General features: G+C 49.7%; 9 protein-coding genes across 9 annotated transcripts; 3 read left to right on the forward strand and 6 right to left on the reverse strand.

Annotated features, from left to right (window-relative positions):
- Window positions 1-135: 135 nt before the first annotated feature.
- Window positions 136-1,629, reverse strand: N7503_011392 (uncharacterized protein; the record flags this gene model as incomplete). Its single annotated transcript, XM_057070938.1, has 4 exons — window positions 136-763; window positions 821-1,217; window positions 1,277-1,444; window positions 1,503-1,629. The coding sequence occupies 4 exons, from the start codon at window positions 1,627-1,629 to the stop codon at window positions 136-138; spliced, it is 1,320 nt and encodes a 439-aa protein (XP_056917549.1).
- Window positions 1,630-2,963: 1,334 nt separating this feature from the next.
- mpt (putative DNA repair and transcription factor Ada) lies at window positions 2,964-3,731 on the reverse strand (the record flags this gene model as incomplete). Its single annotated transcript, XM_057070939.1, has 1 exon — window positions 2,964-3,731. The coding sequence occupies one exon, from the start codon at window positions 3,729-3,731 to the stop codon at window positions 2,964-2,966; it is 768 nt and encodes a 255-aa protein (XP_056917550.1).
- A 968-nt stretch (window positions 3,732-4,699) lies between these two features.
- On the reverse strand, window positions 4,700-6,129 carry N7503_011394 (60S ribosomal protein uL2). Its single transcript, XM_057070940.1, has 4 exons — window positions 6,086-6,129; window positions 5,948-6,005; window positions 5,210-5,787; window positions 4,700-5,150 (listed from the first exon to the last, which is right to left on the reverse strand). The coding sequence occupies exons 2-4, from the start codon at window positions 5,994-5,996 to the stop codon at window positions 5,013-5,015; spliced, it is 765 nt and encodes a 254-aa protein (XP_056917551.1). The 5' UTR covers window positions 5,997-6,005; window positions 6,086-6,129; the 3' UTR covers window positions 4,700-5,012.
- Window positions 6,130-7,038: 909 nt separating this feature from the next.
- On the forward strand, window positions 7,039-9,173 carry N7503_011395 (uncharacterized protein; the record flags this gene model as incomplete). Its single annotated transcript, XM_057070941.1, has 4 exons — window positions 7,039-7,227; window positions 7,338-7,754; window positions 7,818-8,186; window positions 8,238-9,173. 4 exons carry the CDS (start codon window positions 7,039-7,041, stop codon window positions 9,171-9,173), a joined length of 1,911 nt encoding a protein of 636 aa, XP_056917552.1.
- A 425-nt stretch (window positions 9,174-9,598) lies between these two features.
- Window positions 9,599-10,347, reverse strand: N7503_011396 (DUF1770 domain-containing protein; the record flags this gene model as incomplete). Its single annotated transcript, XM_057070942.1, has 3 exons — window positions 9,599-9,637; window positions 9,717-9,908; window positions 10,039-10,347. 3 exons carry the CDS (start codon window positions 10,345-10,347, stop codon window positions 9,599-9,601), a joined length of 540 nt encoding a protein of 179 aa, XP_056917553.1.
- A 226-nt stretch (window positions 10,348-10,573) lies between these two features.
- On the forward strand, window positions 10,574-11,807 carry N7503_011397 (adenosine kinase; the record flags this gene model as incomplete). The annotated part of the gene is made up of 4 exons (XM_057070943.1): window positions 10,574-11,134; window positions 11,195-11,532; window positions 11,593-11,706; window positions 11,771-11,807. 4 exons carry the CDS (start codon window positions 10,574-10,576, stop codon window positions 11,805-11,807), a joined length of 1,050 nt encoding a protein of 349 aa, XP_056917554.1.
- Window positions 11,808-12,989: 1,182 nt separating this feature from the next.
- Window positions 12,990-15,863, reverse strand: N7503_011398 (uncharacterized protein; the record flags this gene model as incomplete). Its single annotated transcript, XM_057070944.1, has 5 exons — window positions 12,990-15,160; window positions 15,228-15,402; window positions 15,466-15,592; window positions 15,658-15,744; window positions 15,835-15,863. 5 exons carry the CDS (start codon window positions 15,861-15,863, stop codon window positions 12,990-12,992), a joined length of 2,589 nt encoding a protein of 862 aa, XP_056917555.1.
- Window positions 15,864-16,307: 444 nt separating this feature from the next.
- Window positions 16,308-17,175, forward strand: N7503_011399 (Zinc finger C2H2; the record flags this gene model as incomplete). The annotated part of the gene is made up of 3 exons (XM_057070945.1): window positions 16,308-16,652; window positions 16,727-16,816; window positions 16,879-17,175. 3 exons carry the CDS (start codon window positions 16,308-16,310, stop codon window positions 17,173-17,175), a joined length of 732 nt encoding a protein of 243 aa, XP_056917556.1.
- Window positions 17,176-17,461: 286 nt separating this feature from the next.
- N7503_011400 (cold response protein 1) lies at window positions 17,462-17,650 on the reverse strand (the record flags this gene model as incomplete). The annotated part of the gene is made up of 1 exon (XM_057070946.1): window positions 17,462-17,650. One exon carries the CDS (start codon window positions 17,648-17,650, stop codon window positions 17,462-17,464), a length of 189 nt encoding a protein of 62 aa, XP_056917557.1.
- Window positions 17,651-18,311: the final 661 nt, after the last annotated feature.

An 18,311-nucleotide genomic window follows, 5' to 3' on the forward strand; every position in this document is an offset into this window, starting at 1 on the left:
AAGAAAAATAGCCCGTAGGTAATGAGCACTGGCAGGTAAAACGCTGTGGAAATAAAAATAACGGAAACCACTGGTCGTCATGACAATCCAGAACTCCACAAAACTCCGGCCCGAATGAAAAACCATCATTTCACCCTACGCCGTTGGTGCAGTGGACAGACTCCGCTTCATTGGGGGTGGGGGTGGAGGAGGCTTCTTTGAACGAGATGGGGGTGGTGGTGGAGGGGCTTTCTTGCTCAGATGGGACGCATTCAAAGCGGTGGAACTGGGCTTTCGCGAGGCAACACTACTGCCATGGGACGTAGCCGGGGAGCATGAACGATCACCATACATACGTTCCGGGCTGGAGCGACCATACGAGCCGTAGGAGCTGACTTCAGAATCGGCATATGGATCAGCGGCTCGAGTGTTCAGGTATGTGCTGTTGCGTCGGCTAGTGAGGGTGTCACTGGTCGTTCGTTGAATCCATTGCGATGCGACAGGGGATTGTTCCTGTCGAAGCTGGGTCGGGCCTTCGAAAGTGGGGACCCGACTCAGAACCGGACGGGAGTAGGCACTGCTGGCAGGCTGAGCTTCTCTCTGGACTTCTCTCGGGAAAGTGTCTGCCAAGTTGGACGACACAGTCCTAGTCGGCCGGATAGTGGGCCGGTTCTCCACTGCACTCGTCACCTCTTCCTGCACGGGCTCATACCGCTCCTGGTATGAATGCGCAGTATTGGAGCGAGCTCGTGTGGGGCGACGTGGCGCTGGGCCTTGGCCGGACCTATAGTGCAAGATTAGTACAGTCTCTCGAGGGTGTTGGTTTGTTTGGAGCACTCACCCGCCAGGCCAGTCATTTCTCAGCTGCAAAAGTGCTTCCCGGCACCGGTCATGGTATTCCAGCTGGGCATCCAAAAAGGTGCCCAGATCCATCACGCTATCAGCTTCCGACTCCTTGATGTCCTGCATGCGGCGAAGCACTTCGTCGTTGGCTTCTTCGTATTTGACTTTTTGGTTGCGAAGCTCCTCTTCGACCCGGAAATCCTCTCTCTTGGCCTTCTCCATCTTGGAGAGAGAAGTGTCGTATCCCAGTCGTCGGCTGTCCAGCTTCTTGCGAGCCTGTTGGTACTCTTTCATTTGAGTGAGAGATCTTTCCTGGGACTCAAGCCAGCTTGAAGTCGCCTGTGTAATGTAACTCTCTTGAATGCGTGCAATGCGCTCCTCGGTCCTTCCAAACACTACCCTGATTGTCAGTCGAGTAATTCAGGCGTGGTCTTGGGATCGAAGTTTAACTCACTAATCAGGCACTGCCCGTATTCGGAATTTCCATCAAAGTCCTCTCCGTGGCTGACCATGCTGCCTCCCAAGTGCGCGATTGGCAGGGTCTTTTCTTTATCGTCTCCTTCTGTACGCTTCGAGATGGCCTTGACGTAGGCAGTCATGGACTTGTGAATGTGATCAACACCTGTAAAAGCAGAATGTCAGTATGTAGGGTAGTAACACGGTCATTTAAAGATGCATACCTTCATGGCGCACACCCATCTCTGTCTCCATGGCCTTGAAATCATCCGATTGACAAGTTTTGGCCTCACCACCCATGCGCTCTCCCGCCCATTGCTTGAAACGACCGATTCGCTTATTCACGTGCATTGTGGACGTAGCTGGCTCTCCCAGGTGGGAAATCGAATGGCAGGGTTGAGGTCAAACTTAGCCGGAGCAGCGGTGCAGCGGAGTAATGATCGACGGGGTGATATTTGCGATGACGATGGTGTTATAAAACGATCGTGAAGTGATCCGAACACGAAGGACAGATCCGGAGGTTCAGATCAAAACGAAGGGTATTGTTGGAAGAGAGGGTGTGGACGGAAAGAGAGGGGAAAGAGAAAGGGGAGGTTGGGAAGAACGGGGCAAGGGAGCACTTGATATTATACAGAGTACGTACTACCCCTCCAATCTGAACTTGATTTTAATTAGTTCAATTTAACCTGATGGCACGCAATTGATAATCAATCATTAACAAAGTTTCTCGAAATTCTACTAAAGCGTTTCACTGCATGCAGAAATACAATGTGGTGTCGATCGGTGGGGAATGCGCCTCAACAATGAATTCATTGGAGATGCACGCTCTGTTACATTGGTTTCCTCGCCACCGATCTCAGTCAGTTTCACTACAGATAAACTCTCATCTCCTGTTGAAAGGCAAAAAAAGAAATGAAAATAAAAAAAAATTAAAATCCCAGAAAAGGCCGACCAATCCCCCTTATCCACACCAAAACCCGGGAAATTGAAAGTGTTTCAAATGGGCTCGACCATCGCGGTTAAAGGTGACACGCGTTAGTGGATCCATCAGTGGGGAAACCATGATTCCAATTGGAAGACCAGGAAGTTGTCCCGGATCTTCATGCTATAATTATCTTCAGAGAAAGTGACACGCCACCGTCAAGGAAACAGGGTCCTGCGATGGATCAGGTCACAAACCAGGCGCCAATCGAATTCTGGCCCAGTGGCTGTGAGAGGAGATTCTAGTTCCCCAACGGATGCGTGTCGCCGATCGCTCAAAACCCAATGCTTGAGCGGCCTACGTACTCCGGTGCACGGTACACCCAGAAAGCTGTCTTAGCGTCTCTTCGGTCAGGTTTCGTCGGTGTTTCACCCCGCCCTTGCTGATTGATGCCAAGTGGATGGTGGTGGCGATGAAGATAGCCACGTCGAATCATGAGAGGAGATCAAATTTGACTTAATCTACTGCTTCTTCTGGTGCCTTGCTGCAGGGACGCCCCTTGGCACAGTCCCCCCGCTAAACTCTCCTTTGATAAAACCTTGGGTCGTGCTCATCTACATTGTACAGTCCGGAGCTAGGATTTGAATGTTCCAATTTAGGTATTTGTCGTCGTATTCGTACGCTTCATTCAATAGTGAAGATTAGCATCGTGGGCCTGGACCCACAACTTAATGGTCACGGAATGAACCGGTTCGCGCCCATCTCACCTAGGCCCTAAGAGAACCCGGGGATCAATTGAGACTGAATCCAAAGGATCCATCTGCCCTTGGTCCTCTGCCGCCAGCAAAATATCAAACTCGTTCCATGCATTATCCCAGATGACAGGAGAAAAACCCTCCAGCCTAACCGCCGGCAACCCAGGAAGCGCGGAGCCTTGGCCACGATCTAAATTCAGCTCTTCCGTCCCATCCGCCCCAACAAACCCAAGGGGTGATGCTGAAGGAGGTGTTTCAAGCTCAGACAAACCATCAGGCGCCGAAGATTCCGGTGATGGGCGGATATGCTGAACCACACTGCTAATATACTGACCCGGCGTTACGCCGAGAATCTTCTTAAACACACGATGGAAATGGCTCGGAGTCAGCCCTGCTTGATTCGCCAAATCGTGCAACTTTGGTTTCAGCCCTGCAAGAACTTCGTTGCGTATTGTCTGGCATGCCTTCTCAACCATCAACGCTTGTGGATTACTCTGCGCTGCCGTGCCGCCGCATTCTGGCCGACAGCGCTTACAGGGCCGGAAGCCTGCTTTCTCGGCTTGGGAGGGAGTGTTGTAGAATTCGACGTTGGCTCGCCGAGCGAGGCGCGCGCCGCAGGACGGTCGACAGTAGATTTTCGTTGTGAGAACGCCGTAGACGAAGCTGTTTACTGTTGTGTCGCGCTTGGTGATGGCTTGCCACCGCTCAGCGGATGTGAGAGTATCGCCCGATCGGCTGAGGCGGGGGATTTCCAGCGGGGCATCTGCACTGGTCATTTTGGAGTAGTGCCTATGTAGGCCTTGGTAGAATCAACTGCATGTCATAGTACCGTAGAGATCAGAAAGTGATGAAATGGGATGGAGCTTTTTTAGTTGATAAGGTCACAAGTTGGTGCCAAGGTCCTATCCACGTCACTGATTGGTCAATTTGAGATCAATGATCCCAACGTTGGAAAGTCATTGGGCTAGACTTGTGAGTTTCTATGTCTCAATGTGGACTTCACCTTAGGATCTGGATATTGGTACAATTTTACAATTTTCTACGATCATATTATTGCGGATTAAATTAGTTGTAGGTTGAGAAGGCGACACTGCGTATGACATCAGGGTCGGTTAAGCAGAATTTGTACTAAAATATATCTCCCCGCCCCCGCCAATCTAAGGACACCAGTGTGCACTTCATTGTACTGTAAACCCACGAAAAAGTAGAAAGACCTGCTGAGATAATAGATTTAAATACTAAGTGATTCTTTTAGTCTATTAACCTGAATTGAATTGATTCGAAGTCCTACCTAGAGGACTGTTTCAAGTTATAGAATTCAGTCGTGCCAGTTGACTTACGGCTAGAACCTTCAAAGGCACATAGCTCTAGAGGCAATCCCAGTTCCTGCAAAGCATGGAAGATAACCTAGCCCCACAAAAAGTAGGCTTTCAAAGGTCGCAGTATTAGAGATGCATATATGCGAACATGAAACCCAGAACCTTTTTGCATACTTATAAAAGAAACAGGATATAAACCTTAAATCATTGGAAAGATGAGTAGGTAATGGGAACCATGAGGAACAGCATCCGTAGCTGGCTCGAATCAATAGGATGCTGGTTCAAAACATTTCGGTTTTTGAAGAGCCATGAATATGAACTCAAGTGCTGCTGGCATGCATATGCCGAGATAGCAAAATAGTCATAAGGTAGGATATGGGACCTCGAAGGGTGAGAGTCGACAGATTCTCTAGATGACTCCAGGTCTCAGGTCTACACTCCCAGGTCTACATGCAATCTACAGGGTGGGGACAAGGACAGTTTGAATTTCATAGATGTATCATTTCAGAGCCCTATTGGGCCTTTTTGATTTTTCGTCCTGCCCTTGACATGAGGCCAACCCCGGACCCCATTCCATCACCCTTTTGTTGATTTATTCAGAAAAAGGATGGTGACCACAGCCTTAATTCGCTAAGGGCGCATGGGACGCTTATCCGCAGTCGCCTAGGTACATATGTCTCATAGCAGAAGTCCATTTTCAACCCGTCACAAGAAAAACTCCACAAAACATCACTGCACTTAATCCTTGGTCTTCTGGGTACCGCGGAGCAGACCAGTACGGCGGGCAGCAATGAGACCGGCCTTTTGACCCTGGGTGGCGTAGCGGGAGATGGTCGAGGCCTTACCGATGTGCTGGTGGTTACCACCACCGTGAGGCTGTAGAGAGAAATCTGGTTAGCCAAAAGTAGACAGTCTCTGAAGTGGCCATAACTTACGTGATCGACGGGGTTCATGGCAACACCACGAGTCTTGGGCCAAGAGTTGCGCTTGACAGCGAACTTGTGCTTGGCACGGGAAGCCTTGAGCAAAGGCTTGTCGGTACGGCCACCACCGGCAACGATACCGACCATACCACGGGCGGTGTTCTTGACGACCTTCTTGGCACCGGAGGGGAGCTTGACACGGGTCTTGCCCTCCTCGGGGTTGTGGCCAATGACGGTAACGTAGTTACCGGAGGTACGGCCAAGAGCACCACGGTCACCGGCCTTCTCCTCGACGTTGGAGACGACGGTACCCTCGGGCAGAGAGCCGAGAGGAAGAACGTTGCCGACGGTGAGCTGAGCGTTCTTACCGGCGTAGATGAACTGGCCGGTGTACATGCCCTCGTTGGCAATGAAGGTCTCGGTGATCATCTTGAACTTGTAGGGGTGACGGAACTGGACCTTGGCGAGGGGAGCACCGCGACCGGCATCGTGGATGATCTCCTTGACAACACCACGGGTGTAACCGTGACGCTCGGCGTAGTCGAGGGTACGGAACTGGGCAGGGGCCTTGTTAAGACGGGTGTTGGCCGCTGTAAGAGAAAAAAAAATCGATATCAGCAATCTAATCCTGTCGCATGCGTTGTGTGTGGTGTCCGTAGTATTGTTTCCATCTCTTCCCTGCTCTGAGGGGCAGCGCCGACAATTTTTCGAATATAGGTGTTTGTGGGATTTTGATGCGGTCGCACTCACTGAAAATGGAGCCACGGCCCTTCCTCTGGTTACGGATCACACGACCCATGGCGACTGTCTGTAGGAAAGAAGAACCTGTGTTAGTTTGAACGAGGAGGACAGACGAGGTCGGGGACGGTGGAAGGGAAAAGGTCGTACCTCGAATTGAAGATAGGCTTGTCGTTTGGGAGGATGAGAAATCGACGGAGAATGGGACTGTGTGGGCTTTAGGGCGCGGTCGCTAACCAAACCGAATCAGGGCTAGCGTCTGACTGCTTATGTAAAATCGATATGGACCGTGGTTCGCGATCATGTGACTAACATCACGGAAAAGAATTGATTCAAGTCCTTGGAAGTGAATGGAGATAAAGGGTTGCAATCAGTTTACAAGTTGATTACTATGTCCTCTAAATGGGTAGTCCTTTTCTCTAAGTCAAATATAATGAATGTGATCTTATCTATGTTCCTTTGAACTGTTCGGTTCGATAAATCAGGTCACATGACCCGACCGATAGCCCTGAAGTGGCATCATCATTGCACTTGCCGACCGTGCTTCCCATGCGGAGGTCAGGAGCTTATCATGCATAAACTTGATAAACATTCTTCTATGTGATTCCTTCCATTTGATTTACCTTACTATTCCAGCCCGCTTTCTTCAAAGATAGAGGAGTCTATATAAAGAGGCGTCTACGTCGAATATGCTCCCAAGCCATCAAGTCCCAAGATTGGCCTTCAGGAACCAATAGTGGCCACAAATTCATCGAGACAGAATGATCGTTGTGCTATAGTGCAGCTTCATTCTGAATCATTCTGGGTGAAAATGAATGTGATTCTCGAGCGCAGCATGCTCATATACGACTCTTGCTCTGCTGTATCCAAATGAAAACATGTCGAGCCCTATATAGATCTTGATATAATGAAACAAACTCAATTCATCCCAATAGTCTTGGCCAGACAGTGCATATGGCAGAATGGTCCACATAAAGTGTGTAAGGAATTCCGTTCATAATCATCTCGGGCGCGCAGGTGCCAGGCCCGACGTGACGCTTCCTGCGCGCAATTCAACTTTGTCCTTCGCACCACCTCCAACTTTCCCCACCACCACCTTCAATATGACACGCTCAGATTCAGATCTGTCATCATTATCGTCAGCACCGCCGACAGATGATGAAGCTATGGCTGTCGACGAAGCCCCCGTTGGCATTGCAAAGTACTTCAAGAAGGAGTCGGAGACTCCGCCGCCAAAGCGGGAGCCATCACCACCGCATGAATATGTGCTGGCAGATAACCCCAGTATTGCCGTGAGTTTTCCTGTCGCCGATGCAGTGGCCTGGATGACAGATTCAGGAGCATGACTGTGACGCGCTTATTTTGCTCGAAGACACGTTGACTGACCCGTCGCAATGTTTAGTTTATCGTCATGTTCCGCGCGCGATTCCATGACGCTTTTCCTCGCAGCCTGCCACATTTTGGTCCACAGGACATCGAGAGAGGTGTTGAAGAGCCTACTCCAGGCGAATATATCGAGCGACTGCTTTGCGCATTGTTAGGTCTTGTTTTGAACCGCAAGAAAGATGTTGAGTACGTTCGCCACCCGATACTCGGTCCCGCGCAGACCCCGACAACCCGCGCGCTTTTCACCCTCGTCCGCCAATTGACTACAGAATCTATCGCTAATCAAATGGTTACCATTTTTAGACGGAATCATTACACACGGCCACTGGAAGAGGCGATTCATACCCACCAACCGCAGTGGCCGAAATCGTGGGAGGGCAAGAATCCCCTTCATGGAGGCCGTAGCTTCACGACCATGACACCCGAACAACGAGTATGAACCAATAACTTCACACTAATCGGAACAACAATTCTAACCTTGGACCGTTCTTAATAGCTTGAGCTGCTTAGGTCTTTGATCCTCTGGTCACTTTCGTCGTCCGAAGCTATTCAGGCTAAGGTCAAGGAGTCTTATAAGCAAGCGCGCCACGACGACGACCTCAACCAGCCTCTATCCGTTCAGTCATGGGGCCGTGATAGCTTGAAACGGCGATACTGGCTCATTGAAGGGCAAGATGATACCAACTTTCGCTTGTACCGAGAGAGCAACCCTGCCCTCAAACATGTAAGCTGGTGGAGCGTTGCAGGGAGTATCCCCGAGATACAGGAAATCGCCGATAAACTGCAGCAAGAAAAAGGTACAAATTCGAAGAAGCTTGCCGAAAGGATATACAATGCCATTCCCCGGTTCGAAGCATCAGAAGAGGTATGTGCTACATGAAATTGATAAGGGCTTCATAAATTGACGAATGGATAGAAACGCAAACGTCGGGACTACCGTCTTGCTCGCAAGGCGGCATTCACCCGACCTGAGCCTGGATTTTCCATGTACGAAGGCCGAACGCGTGGTAAAAAGTTGAAGTATACATACTCCGACGATGAGGACATCTTCTCCGATGAGCAGCCTTCCAGGCGATCCGCTCGCAATACATCTTCCAACGTGGCAGCTCCCGAGCCTCGTACTAGATTCACAGCCAGTGGGCGGCAGATCCGGTCTCGTGCTGGGGGTCTTTACGGAGAGACATTGCTTACTGGACAACGTGAAGACTCCGAAGAAGAGGAAGAGGATATCGCAAGACCGCAGAGAGCCCGAACTTCCACCAACCCCAATGGTTATTCCGGGTATGCTGCCGATGACCTTGAGGACGAGTCGGAAGCCCAGTCTAGTGCAGTTGAGAGTGGGAACGAGTGGCAAAGCGGGGACGACGGAAATGAGGGTGAGGGTGAAGATGAAGGAGAAAATGCGAGCGGGGATGAATCCATTACGAATGGCGAGCCCCAAAGTCTGGTGGTTCAGCTTCGTGTCGGCAAAATCAATGTCCCCAGTGAACACAAACCATCCGACGATGAACCTCCTCCTGCAAAAGATGTTCAGATGAAGGATGTCAGTGAAGCTGTACCACCAAAATCACAGCCCGCTGCAGACCAAGTACCACCGCAGGCACTGAGCCCCCAACAGGTCTTTAGAGCTTCAGTGGTAGCTGAACCTCCTATACCCTCCGAACCCACGCCCCAAGAGACTATTCTACCGATGACGGCAAGTGCATCAAGCATGCCTACTGCCCCGTCGGCAGAGACACCGAAATCTATGCAGCCAGTTGAGTCTAATGGATTGCCTCGAGATAGCACCGGGACTGAGAATCGGCCGCAACCTGGACTGCCCCAACCACAAGCACCTACTACCCAAGGCTGAAGTTTCAATATTTTAGGAGCTAAAAGGCAGCCCTGAATATCGGACGGTGAAACATTCTGCCATTGTATGCTCCTGGAGTGATAAGCCTTCCTTTCTATTAAGCTTAGCACTTTGTTGCTTACTGAGGGCTTTTCCTGAGTTGCTCATCATGTATTATTGCAAGGCTATAGTGGGACGACTATGAATAGGCATGAAATACTGCATCTAATGAAAATTTGCTTATACAAGTACCATGCACGAGTTATCTGAGAAAGTGATACCGGTAGATACAACTTTTAGATCCAAGTTAGTTGTGGGAAGAGACAACACTCTAGATATTGGGATATAGAACAGAAGAAAACAAAGTCAAAACCAGAAGACCCAACGCCAAAAATGCTAGTATCCAAGCACCTGGATCTAGATTCCACGCTCAGCATAATCAAAACCTAATCCGAGCCAGCATTGGAAAACTGGGCCTCGTAGAACTTTAGAAACTCCAGTAGCGTTAGCGGCACTGTAACTATTAGAATAGCAGAAGAGAAGCAATCATAACGGTTTACTTACTTCTTCGACCTGCGATGCCACTTGTGGGCTCTTCGTCCACTTGGGCGGAAGCTTCCAGTTGTTGACATCATACCACCACCTGCGAATACGGCTGCCAACCGTTTGTCCACTGAGCGAGGCATTGCGATTCCAAAACTTCCAGCCGGAAAGCGCGAGTGTCCAGACGGTACCTTGGATCAGCGGAAGGAGGACCTGTAGAGGACGGTGAAGAGAAATTAGCCATTGGCGTCTCATTTAGCTCCAGCCATATTGTCCAAGTTTCTTGAAACGGAGTCTCTCGCGGGCGTGGCTCATGATGTAAAGGGTATGTTTGCCTGCTTACCTGGTCTCTCACGGTAATCCAAGCCACTCGCCCCCAAGTGTCAGCATCTTTCAAGCTAGCTAAATAGCTCTGCTCGAAGCGCAGATCTGGGAGGGGAGGAAGTGTCTGGTGTCGGCGGATGGGCCGGATTACCCGGTGTTCATCGACAATGTCCGAGGCAAGGCTACCGGCTTCCGAAGCTGGGGCTTCGACCACGGGGTATTTCTCCGAAGCTGCGGTGGCAGGGTTGATGTCGTGTTCGGCGGAAGGATTGTGTTGAATCGAGGCTGTCTGAATAATTTCAGGGATCTCCAGCGCGTGGTCGGCCATGATGAGTGATTTAGGAGTTTGCTAGGGACCTATACTCCGTAGCTGTAAACAGATTGGATGGTTTATTGCAGGAGATGAACATCATCGAAGTGGAGCCGGGGACTTGCCGCCCCGAACCCGGCAGAAAAGCCCCTCCATCCCACCTGGGCCCCGTCCCTCTTTTCTTACTCCTTTCCAATTCTCTTTTTCCTTCCCCTATTCAATCTATTATTTAACTCTTTCTAAAATGGCTGCCCCCCAAGGTTACCCTTTGCTCTGCCTGGAGAACCCTCTCCTCGATATCCAGGCTCGTGCTGATACCGCTCTTCTGGAGAAGTATGGCCTGAAGGCCAACGATGCTATTCTTGCTGAGGAGCAGCACATGGGTCTCTACGATGAGCTCATGAAGCTTGATGCTAAGCTGATTCCCGGTGGTGCTGCCCAGAACACTGCCCGTGGTGCCCAGTACCTGCTCCCCGATAACTCTGTTCTCTACATTGGCTGTGTTGGCAAGGACAGCTACGGTGACATTCTCAAGAAGACCTGTGAAGAGGCCGGTGTCCACACCGAGTACCGTGTGGACGAGACCCAGCCCACTGGAAAGTGTGGTGCCGTCATCACTGGCCACAACCGCAGCCTGTGCACCCACCTTGCTGCTGCCAACGAGTACAAGCTCGAGCACCTTAAGCAGCCCCACATCTGGGACCTTGTTGAGAAGGCCCAATTCTACTTCGTCGGTGGTTTCCACCTGACTGTCTGCGTTCCCGCCATCCTGGCCCTCGCTGAGGAGGCTGCTGCCAAGAACAAGGTATGTAGTTTCTTGCCCTAACGTATAGATCATACCCGCTCACATTTGCAACTCTTCCAGCCCTTCATGCTTTCTCTCTCCGCTCCCTTCATCCCCCAGTTCTTCAAGGAGCAGTTGGACAGTGTCCTCCCTTACACTGACTACACCGTCTGCAACGAGACTGAGGCCCTTGCCTACTCTGAGAGCCACCAGTGGGGTACTGAGGATATTGTCGAGATCGCCAAGAAGCTCGCCCTCCTCCCCAAGGTGAACACTCAGCGTGCCCGTATCTCCATTGTCACCCAGGGTACCGAGCCCACCATCGTTGCCGTCGCTTCCACCAGCGGCGATGTCGAGATTAAGAAGTTCGGTGTCCACGAGCTTTCCGCCGATGCTATCAACGACACCAACGGTGCCGGGTAAGTTTAAAGGCCCACATCATGCCTCGTATTGCAATAAGCTAACTTGAGTGTTAACAGTGACGCTTTCGCTGGTGGTTTCGTTGCTGGTCTTGTCGCTGGCAAGTCCCTGGAGGACTCCGTTGACATGGGCCAGTGGCTCGCCGCCAAGAGCATCCAGGAGCTTGGACCTTCGTAAGTTCTCTGTTGTTATCGCAGTTGAATGTGAAAACAAATGACTAACCTTGAATGTTTTCAGCTACCCCTACCCCAAGCAGACCTACTCCCGGTCATAAACGACCATCTCTAAAAGCCAAAATCAGTAATGAAGACCTTTCAACACAAGATTTTCCACTCTGGAAAATCTCGGTGCAACTCAATACCAATTGACTATGCACTACTAACCTTTGGATGATTCAACCCTCTATACCCAAATATTTCTTTGCTTTCTTTTCCATTTCTTATAAAACTTCGACTTAACATCGAGACGATGAAGCGAAGGCGCTTGACCTTTGGTCAGAATATTGTTTCTCGTTTCTCTAGTATCTGTCCTTATTTAGAATCTTTCGGTCATCTCGATTGTCTGTTACGACCACCCAGTGTCTCATGGCACGGTGTCATGTGCAATTTAGAAACGAGCATGGGAACTCTAAAAGTACCCCGTTTTCAACAACGATATAATGAATACAACAGATTAAGATGAACTACTTTATACTAGCAAGATTAGAAACGTAAAAAGTGACATTCATTGCATTGACTCTAGCCGCATTGTCTGCATAAAGAAAACCCATTCTTGGACCAAACCCTTTCCTGGAAATCATATCTCTGGGCCATCGAAAAATGCCAATCCTCCAAGCTGAAAACATTGGGATAAACAAAAGTACTGGGCTGATAAAGATAGATAACCGATTTTGGTACTCGTTACTGGACTTCATCTCGTATGAAACAGAAACAAAAAATGAAAAGAAAAGAATAAACTCAATGTGACAAGGAGTTCCCAATCCCTCGATTCGATCCCCTTTCTTGAGTGTTGAACACACAGCGCCTACCATCCTCTACACGGGAAACTGAAAGGAAAGGACTGTGAAGAGAAAAGGAAAAGAGGGTCTTGCGGATATCCATGTATTTTAGTAAAGCATACCATGAGCATTCCTAACCAGAGGAAGACAAGGCCATAGAAAAAGGTTTCTGCTAGACCTAGTTCCAGAACCACAGCTGCATCGGAAAGGAAATGCCAAAACGAGCATGGGCAATCTTGTTGTTCATGCTGTCTGTGCTGGGTATAGTCTTTGTCCATGAGAAACGGGGAAACAGAGCACACCGATACCCGGAAAACTAGGAAAATTGACTCCGGTTGCGCAGGTAGGATATCGATGTCAGTCTCTTCCCGCATAGCTGATAGATGTGGGCTGTATGCACTGTGCACATAGTGCGATGTTTCATACGTATCGTAATAAAAGTCGTAAAGACACCTTTAATCAGCCACCTTGGCCGCATGGCGGAGTCTGCCCGATTGCACCGAGCTGGGTGGCCGTTTTGCGATGAGGGCCAAGCCCAGGGGGGTACTGGCCTCCACCGGATGCAAAACTGCTGGCGATGAAGGCTTCATTGGCCCATGATGGAGCTGGCATGCTCGACATGGCTTGGCTGGGGAACTGGTAGGAGCCGAAAGTCATTCGGTTGAGGGACTCTCGCTCCCATTGATTTGCGGAAGGACGAGGGTGACCTGCAGCGGATATGTTGGAAGGTGCCATCCACGAGGGGGCAGTCGGTGTCTCGTAAGAATCTGTAAGTGGGGTTTGGCCCATGATACTCTGTCGAAGTAGTTCGTTGGAAATCTGCTCTTGAGATGGAGAGCGCTCGGAGACGTTGGTACCAACCGACGCCATTGAATGCAATGGGGCCTGTTGGCCAAGACCGGGTGGAGTCCGGGGTGATGCAGCACCTCTCAAGGAACCAGGAGAGGAGGTATTCCAGATGCTGGGAATGCTGGGCAGAGCTGCCAATGGTGTGTATGGCTGAGCCGACGACGCGCGAAGAGTCTCAGCATTGTGAATAGGTGGACCTAGCCCAGGAGGTGCCATAGGGGTACCAAGCGACTGTACACCTGGCTCATTGAAGGGGAAAGCATGAGGGCTAGGCCTGATATGACCGGATGGCGTGGGCATGTCTCCGGTGTCGGGCATGAACGGTTCAAACTGACCAGGGACATCAGGCGCATTCTCATATGTATCAGACTCAACGAGGCGCTCAACACCCTCCACGATACGGTTCATATTAGCAGACATGGATGCAGAGGCAGACTGAGAGCCCCCGAACATGCTGCGACCCTCAGCAATAGAGTTGGAATCTTGAGTCGGTGGCGGAATGTCCTCACGCTCAATGTTAGCGCTGGAGAGTGTATCCTGGTGGATATGGGGGCTGGAGAAGAATTGAGAAGGCAGTCCATCTTCCTGATAGATGAATGTCTTCTTATCCTCATCATCTACAAGGACGACCGGGATTCTATTTCTCACGACCATATCAAGGCCATCGATGACAAATTCACGAATTCGGTATAGCATTTCCATATTGGGATGGCTTCTTTCGACACCGGGGTCGTTAACCCGAGGCTTGAGCTGCTCATCTGCAGCGTAGTATCGGCGTCTGGTGGCTTCTTGATCTAGGGGTGCAAACCCTAGGCTCTCTTCATCCTCCTCTAGGAGATAGTCGATCTCTGGAAGATGCACAACATCGAATGTAGACGCAAGAAGAGTCAAGGTTCCTGCATAAATCTTCCAAAACTCCTGGATTTGAATGGATAAAGCCGAATCTTTCTCTTCTTTCTGTGCAAGAAGAAAGTCACAAGTGGTGAGAAGCCAGGAGCTGTAATGACGCAGCGCAGGCAGGATACGACGGGCGACCACAGTCACCTTGTCTGGGACATTGTCTGTGGTCTTAATGTCCGAATCCTCCACAGCAAAGCGTTCCAATTCAACCAGTAGAATTTGCAGTAGTGTGAAAAATGTCTTAACATTAATGCGCTGGAAGAAGATGCGTGCATTTGCCGATTCTTCAGTGGATCGTGCTCGAGCAAAATCCTCTGCTGCGATATTGACAAGGCAATATTTCTGGAGCGTGCCTTCCAGTGATCGTTGTTCTCGAATATCCACTGCGAACTGGCTCATAACTTCACTCTCCAACTCATCATGTTCAGAGAAGTCGTTTCCTTTGTAACATTGCGCATGCAGATAGACAAACCAAGGAGCCAGAGCTCTACCTGGAATACCCGCATCCTCTGGACGGATTAGCTCCCGCTTAGCCCATGCGTTCATGACTTTTCTAAATTCAATCTCCAAATTTCCCTTAGCCGAGGGGTGGGGGTCCCGGGCGGACAAGGCCCGATAGAGATGGTAAGTGGCACGAAAATGATTGCCATCAGCGAGCGCAATGACTGCCAGTTGATTGTGTGATGCGCCAGACGTAGGGTAAATAACCGAAGCTAAATCATAGTATCCAATGGCCGGGCCCCAATTGCGATCTTTACTGACCAATTCAGTTTCCCGATAACGAGAGAGATCGCCCAGTCGAATAAGTGTTGCATGACAGGATTGGAGAATGCGCTTGCGCAGGTCAGGGGTAACCGTGGACGGGGGTTGCGCAGACAGATCTGAACAAGAGAACATTAGCAAACCTGGATGGACTGCTAGCCAGGGAGATTAAAGGGTATTGCGCACTTTCGAAGTTGAATTTGCAGGCAACCTTCTCCAATTCCAGGATTCCAGCAAATCGAGACGAGAGATGCTGAATGTATCCGCGGTAGAATCGCTGGCTTGACTTGATGAAGTCCAAGTAATGCTTCTCTAGCTTCCGTTTTTCGACCGGCTTCTTCTTGACATTTTCCTCCTTGTGCTATCCAAATCGCACTAGTCAGCTAAAGCCTGTTACGTGCGACCTCCAGTGGTCGGCACTCACGCGAGACAGCTTCTTGCGAAACCGGGTGTTGAGTTTCAGGTGCGCATCCCACAGGCGCCCTTCAATATCATATTCGCGGGCGGCATCGAAATCCAGGAGAATAGCGTTTTGAGCTGCTGTGCGGAACCTGTTCAAAGAAGACCCTTCCAGTCAGCGTAAGCCGAGAGGCGCGCGGGCGGAAATAAGACTGACTCGGACAGATAGTGCGAGAATTCCACGAAGGTCGGTTCCTTCTCAGCGAGGCATCGCAATAGCTCGCGTTCGGCATCGAGCGTAATTCTAAAGCAATCAAAGTAAGCATCATTTATGTCACAGTCATCTCACTCTTTCGTTCGGCATGATCGCTTTCTGGGGGCAAGGAGCACTCACTGCCACGCATCCTGGAACGAGGACGCCATGCTCGGGGGAGGGGAAGTCCGTTAACCCCGCTCAGACGCCCGTCAGATGGCTCCTTGAAAGACGTCGGACTTAAAGAACAGTGGCCAAGCCATCAGTCCTGATGGGTAGGAGGAGAGTAATTTCAGATTCGATATCAAGAAAAAGCGTGGAGTAAAAGGCACAAGCGCGGAAACTCCCCCTTTGGTGGGGAGATGTGATTGGGCGCTTAGCAAAGTGGGGATTTTGATCGTACAATTTCATTTTATGCCGAGAGTTTTATACAGTAGAAGTACACTCATTCTTGAATTCCTGATTCTCTTTCTATGTAATCCCAATTTTGAATCATGTCATAACACCCTCACCTGGTGGATGAGCCAATCCTTGCCGCGCCCTTATTGCATTGAGCCCCGCCAAAGTGGACCGGTCACATCTTTGACCGACACAAGTAAAGGTACCTTGCAATCATGTCCAAACGCTCCCGAAGCTGTTCACACTCCCTATCGGACCCGGAGTCACAATCAAGGTCCTCAATACATACAGGCAGTACCAGGCCTGCTGATTCAGAACGAGCGAAGATCGCACGGGACTCGACCCCTGTTTCCGAGGTCATGCATTGTGCGCTACCGCCACATAGGGAGACTCTATCATTTACCTCCTACGAGGACTATGAAGTTCATTACGCTCAGGCACATGTCAACCGCTGCTCACAGTGTAGTAAGAACTTTCCTACTGGCCATTTTCTGAATCTTCATATCGAGGAAAATCATGATCCTCTTGCAGCGGCTCGAAGGGCACGAGGGGACAAAACTGTAAGTTATTATGCTTCTTCTCGCATGATTAGGCCAACCCCCTGTCAATGCTAATAATTGAATCAATTGAATAGTATGGCTGCTTCGTTGAGACATGTGAACGGAAATGCTCGACTCCCCAGAAACGGAGGCTACACTTGATAGACAAGCACATGTTTCCTCGGGTAAGGATTATAAACCCCCCAAATCATTGAAGAATGAAAAAAAAACCTAACGAGACTGGCAGAGCTATAATTTTTACATTATCAATGATGGAATCGACAAGCAAACCTCGCTACTACGGCCAATGAACAGCGACCGCACCCGACGGCGCATTTCCACGGCGTCTATCTCGTCAATCAATGAGGGGCGGCTGCGGCGGCGGAGCTCAGCATCTCAAACAATCCCTCCGCCAATTCAAATGAAGCCCCCGACCTCGGATGACATGGAAATCGATGACCTGGAGCGGTCCATGTCTGCGCTTCGGTTTGTGCCTTCTAGTGTCGCGAGGAACCGGGCGAAAGGATCGCGTTCGAGGCCTTAAAACGACATATACCATAGACCTTTTGGATAACGAATAAGGGCTGAATTCCAATATTTGGATTCAAGAATATCATTGAAGTTTGGGTTCGAGTCCAAGATCTATTCATAATCCATGTAGACCCCTCAGGTGCTGTCCATCTCTCATTTTGTGATACCATTCTTACTCTGATTTATACCGGTGATAGGAGCGAGGCTAGTTTCATGAGAAAGCTAGAGACATCCTAATAAATAGACTATATAGATACTTTTGTGTCGCATTATGTAAATATTAACTTGGCACTTGGACTTTATCCGCCTGGGGAGTTCTCGCCCCCATGACTGCTCCAAAAGTGACCGCCTGTCCCTCTTTGCCTGAATCCAGAACCCTCAATTGACCGAAAGTGAACAAACAGATCTGGGCCGGAGTCTGGGGTGATGAAGCCATATCCCTTCTCCTCGCTGAGCCATTGATCTACACCACTTTGGCGTTCGGACATTGTGATCAGACTATGAAGATACTAGATCAGTTATAGGTCTGTGAATCCATAGAGAATAGATAAACTCTTAGTGACAAGATGATGGTGCCCAGGTGGCTGAGCAGAATATAACTTCAATAGCGTAGAAATGCGGTGTCTATCTGTTTTATTCTTAGGGAGCAATCGAGGCATCTAAGGATCAGGTACTCAAAAATGATATATCAAAGTGGAAGACGAGCAGAGAATGGTTCAGACGGCTGGCGATGCATGTCCGTGTAAGCACCTGAGTGATCGTCAAATATACCAGTCAGGAAAAGTCTACATTTCTGACTGCTGAAAGGAACATTGTACTTTCAGCACAGGACATATCCGAAAATAGCATATTGTGGGTGATTGGTTAAGGGAAGAAAGAGAGGAGGGGAAAGCTAATATAGCTACAGTGTCTGGTCACATGGCCTGACACACTCGACAGGAATTTTGGAAGAGTCTTGCTCAACAGGGTCAATTAAATCGCATCTTGTGTGGATAAAGCAGAAAAGAGTCAATAGATCATGAATGAAGCTTCTTCAGCGTGTCGCCATGTATCTTGATCATTGCACAAGCATTCTCTATGCAACAGGAAAATCACCTGTGGAGCAGATTCTCTAAACCTTGGCATATTTGCTCAAAATTACCTAGTCTA

This window comes from Penicillium pulvis, assembly GCF_028828015.1.
Source record: "Penicillium pulvis strain IBT 33274 chromosome Unknown scaffold_8_segment0_segment0, whole genome shotgun sequence".
Lineage (NCBI taxonomy): Eukaryota > Fungi > Ascomycota > Eurotiomycetes > Eurotiales > Aspergillaceae > Penicillium > Penicillium pulvis.